At 40.7% G+C, this 4,609-nt stretch overlaps 1 protein-coding gene across 2 annotated transcripts in view; it reads right to left on the bottom strand.

Annotated features, from left to right (window-relative positions):
* Nucleotides 1-4,609, bottom strand: part of LOC118326872 (ras and Rab interactor 2-like) — a 36,213-nt gene that overhangs the window by 26,108 nt on the left and 5,496 nt on the right. For both annotated transcript variants that reach the window (XM_035660015.1, XM_035660016.1), the window contains exon 2: nucleotides 1,757-1,910. In XM_035660015.1, coding sequence (XP_035515908.1) covers nucleotides 1,757-1,825 — 69 coding nt within the window. In that variant the 5' untranslated portion in view covers nucleotides 1,826-1,910. The remainder of the gene's footprint in view (nucleotides 1-1,756; nucleotides 1,911-4,609) is intronic.

Raw genomic sequence — 4,609 nt, 5'->3', positions numbered from 1 at the left:
AGAGAGAGAGAGAGAGAGTTTTATTACTGTGAGTGTGTTTGTCAGGCTGCCAACAAGTGCAGCTGCCATTCTTCACTTCCAGCACTCCTTCGATATATGGCAGAAAGAAAAGGAAAACTGTTGAAAGACAGCTTCACTTTTATGTTTCATCAATCAATACTCTATTACATTTCCTGACAATATAAAGAAAAGTGCTCAGTCAGAACTAATAATGTGGGAATTTGAAGCAAAGATAAAAACTTGAAGGGTAAAATAGTCCCAGAGTGCATCAACCCATAAATTCTCTTATGAATGCATAAAAAGAAAGAAAAAAAGAAAAAGTTCCTTAGAGACACAGAGCTCAGAGATCATTTTTGTAATTGAAAGTTAGTTACTTTACAGTACAACCACAAAGGTTTTTATATGAATGTTTGTTTAACTAAACAACCGCTGATAGAGACTTTACTACTGGAGTCGTAGCAGAGATTAACTACTGAAACATTGACAAAAATAACGGTGTTATGTGTCTGTCTATCATTTATTAAAGGTCCAGTGTGTAACATTCAGGAGGGTCTATTATCAGAAATGGAATATAATATTCATAGGTATGTTTTCATTAATGTATAATCACCAAATATAGGAATAGTTGTGTTTTTGTTACTTTAGAATGAGACGATTTTATCTACTGAGGGAGCGGGTCCTCTTCTACGAAGGCCGCCATGTTGAACCACCTTGTTTTCTACAGTAGCCCGGAACGGACAAACTAAACACTGGCTTTAGATAGGACTGTTCATCTTCATGACGGGCACTGTAGTAGGGTGAAGCGACACAGTTGCAATCTGCTACTACATTACTAGATGCCACTAAATCCTGCACACCTGTATGAGTCAATTTAGTGTGTCGACAGTGCTGCACAATTAATCATCAAAATCGCAATATGGCCAAGTGTAAAATTCAAATCATTTGAAGCTGCAGTTTTATGATAAAGTTAAAATGTGACAAACAGCATTATAATTCAATACTGCAGTGCTGCAGAGGTGCCCTGGCCCACAAATCTTGTTCCCCAGATGTAAGAACTGTTTGTTACAGACCCCAACAAATATAACATCATCATGATTTTAATTTTTTTTCAAAGAAGATTTTAATTGATTATAAAAATGATCATTCCCACTAATTGTAAATCATATTACAATTGCATCTGTCAAAATATGCTTCTTTAAATATAATTGTATTTTATTTTATTTGTTTATGAAGGGGAAGTTTATGTGTATGAATAATTTATATATGTATATATATATATAATATAAACAATCTTGTGGGCCGGATTATATTATATTTTTGACGTCTTGTTGCGGGCCGGAGGAAGGGGGATGGATAACCCACCATAAGCAAGCACTTGGCACTTCCTTTAGAGAGAAAAATATATTATTTTGGCTTAACTACAGGAAACAGCTAAGGGGAAGTAAGTCAATTTAACTTTAGCCAAAGCTAGATGTGGTATAGCTTAGTTTTTTATGTTAAAATATGTCAGAAAGTCAGATTCTGGTCTTAGCAAAGTTTCAACCAGGTTTTGGTTTTGTGGGGCAGTGTAATGCGTGATTCATCCGACTGTTTGTGAGTTTCTCCCGTTCTAAACATGTGTTGAGTCAGCCTTTTACAGGAAAAAAACATTTGGTACACAGGAAGTGATGTGTTTTACATCTCTGAGTGATCCTTGGAAAGTCAGCCAAGTCATCCATCCACCCATCCATCCATCCATCCATCCATCAGGCCTTACCTTAAAGAAGCTACCGCTCCTGTCCGTGAGGCCGCTGGGCAGATTTCCAGTCGGTGTGCTGGAGGCCATGTTGTGTTCCTGTCCACAGGACTGGGTAACTCTCACGTCAGGGTGTGTGTTTACGTCTGGGACAGCGTCTGCAGGGGCCGGAGCTCTGTGGGTTTAACAACACACTTCAGCTGTGGTGCAACCAGAGGAAATTCCTGCTTTGGCCACAGCCAGTCTTACAGAGGTGCTGCTCTGCTGGAATGCTTTCATTGTGACTCTCTTCTTGCTTTCTGCGCACTCTCCTTTCACTTTCCTGCCTCCTCACTTTTCGTACCCCCTTTCCCCCTCGCCCCTTCATCTCAGATAATTGCCTCCATCCTTTCTTATTTCATTCCAATCCTCAGCTTATTTTTGGACTGAACCGCCATCCTCTCATTACCTGTCTCTGCTGTTTCCTCCCTCTCTCATATTTTCACTCTTTTTTTTCCTATAATTTGGTCCCATGTCCTCATACATACATAATTAATTTTCCATCTTAGAGAGCCTCAGAGCCAGCACAGCTGCCCTTCGTTCCCACCCATCGTAACACAAAGTTTTAGGGCTTTGGTGCTTTGGTAAGACTCGAAGTCCACAGCTGTATTGTAGTCTTTGCCTTCTCTTTCTTTGTTTCTCTCTCTCTCCTGACTCTTTTTCTTTATCTATGGATGATTTATCTTTGCCCCTCCCCCTCCTCCTTTCTGTCTCGCTATCTCTCCGGCCAGGTTAAAACTATGAGGCCAGCCCTTCCTCTCCTGGCAGAGGTTCACAGCTCTTGCGAACCGGGGAGATGCTCCGTTCGTCCATCAGCCCACACATGCACTTTTATCTCACACCGGAAGGAAGCCATCACCCCCACCGTCGCAGGCTGAGGGGAGGAAAGAAATGAAAAGAAAGTTGACAAATACGGCAGAGAGTTGGGAGCTAGGATAGCACACTTACAGACAACTGAAAGTAAAACTTTTTATCTCTACAAAATAAAATTGCCAATTGGATCATGTTTGCTACATCTGTAACGGTGTCACTGTCATTGCATAAACTTCAGCTATAAATCCTAACACACTGACTGCCATTTTTGGTTCCCAAAATAACAGACAAGACAGGAAGATGTGTCTGGGTGACATTACTGTTGTATGTTCTCTGTAGAAGACAGCTGAAGAACTAGTGTGCCAGAAAGCTGAAATGGATTCAAATTAATTCATAATTCAAGTTTTTTATTTTTACTTATATAAACAGTTGCTCAAATGACTACAGGTAATGTGAACGGGGTCACCCATAGTGATGTGATGTGGGCCTACAGAGAATATCACCACCTTAACTATCAGCTCAGAGTTTTGGTTTTATTCATTATTACAGTTTTCATCAACCTCTATCCAGCAGCAGCAAAAAAGCTCTGATCAACCCACTACAACAACACAACAAACAACGGAAAAGGCTAGCTAGGGAAGAACAGTGGAACAGGGAGTCAATCAGGAGTTGTTGGCGACCAAAACAGAGCTAAAAGGAGTGTAAAGATGTGTAAATAGGAAACGGTTTGCTAATGCGTTTTGAATATCAACTTCATATGGAGACTCTATACTGACAAACGAAAACACGAAAACAACATGGGAGTAACAAAAGCTGCAGTTCCTCAAATGAGGCTGGCTAAAGAAGTGAGTCAATCTCCATAAGGCCCCATATTAAAAAGAACTGAAAGATGTTTACAGCCTGGGACAAAAAAACGGTTTGGGTCTATTTATATATATATATAGCTCATTTTCCTGTTCATGACAACTGTACTGGTGGGGGACTTTTAATATAATTCAACTGTTTAAATTAAGTATTAAAGTTATGCATAATTAAGGGTGCGGCCGCTTTGAGTGACAGGTGTCATTTGGGATGGAAATGTTTCACTTTTTCCTGACATTTTATAGACTAAATAATTACACAGCCAATTAAAACAACAGATAATGAAAGTTTGATAATGAAAGTAATTGTTACCTGCAGCCCTAACCAACAAAGAAGTCACTGAAGTCCAGAGACTGTACCACTTCCTGACTGTCTGCAAGTAGAACTGATAGTCTGAAACTATGGTTTCATTTCCACACAGACCAAAGTGGGAGAAACAAAGACACAGAAGGCCTGAGAGAATGAGGGAAAAAATTTAAAAGATGAACTTTACAAAATAGTTCCCACGGAGGAGGTTTCCTGGAAATCAGCTGGCGATTACTCTGCTGTTGATTCTGCCAAAGATCTGAGACTGATCACAGTGCCAGGGAAAGCTCTGACAGTAAGGTAAATAATGTGTCCACACGTATAAACCTCTGAGCCTCAGATAAATCAGAGAGCATACTGGATATTGTAGGAAACAAGATGACCTCCCACCAGGGCAGCTCCTATTTGCAGCTCTATTTGGCAAAACCAACTGTGGGAATGTCCTCAACCCCCCCAACCCCCCAGTGAAACACGCATATCACATCAAACTCTCGACTAATGGAACAATGTTTTCCTCAGTCAGTGCACACGGACCACTGTGTGTGTCTCTGTATGTAGTCTATGTGAGTGTGTATGTGTGTGTGTGTGTGTAAGAGCCTCAGCTGCGAGTAAACAAAGACACATCTGAGTGTGCGCCCCCCCCTCATAGAACCACAGACAAGCCCCCTGGCACTGCAGCACAGAGACACACAGTTCATAAGGTAAACACACACATATGTTAATACATTAAAATGGTACAAACAGACATTTACAGACAGAGTTCAACAATCATGCTAGAGAGACAAGCACACCTACGCAAATAAAACATCCAGTTCATGAAGAGACACAGGAAGAGAATACCCCCCCCCCCCCCCC

Source organism: Morone saxatilis, unplaced genomic scaffold (assembly GCF_004916995.1).
Source record: "Morone saxatilis isolate NCDOM2014 unplaced genomic scaffold, NCSU_SB_2.0 Contig17, whole genome shotgun sequence".
Lineage (NCBI taxonomy): Eukaryota > Metazoa > Chordata > Actinopteri > Moronidae > Morone > Morone saxatilis.
The sequence above is the reverse complement of the archived record's forward strand: the minus strand, read 5'-3'. Positions and strand labels throughout refer to the sequence as shown.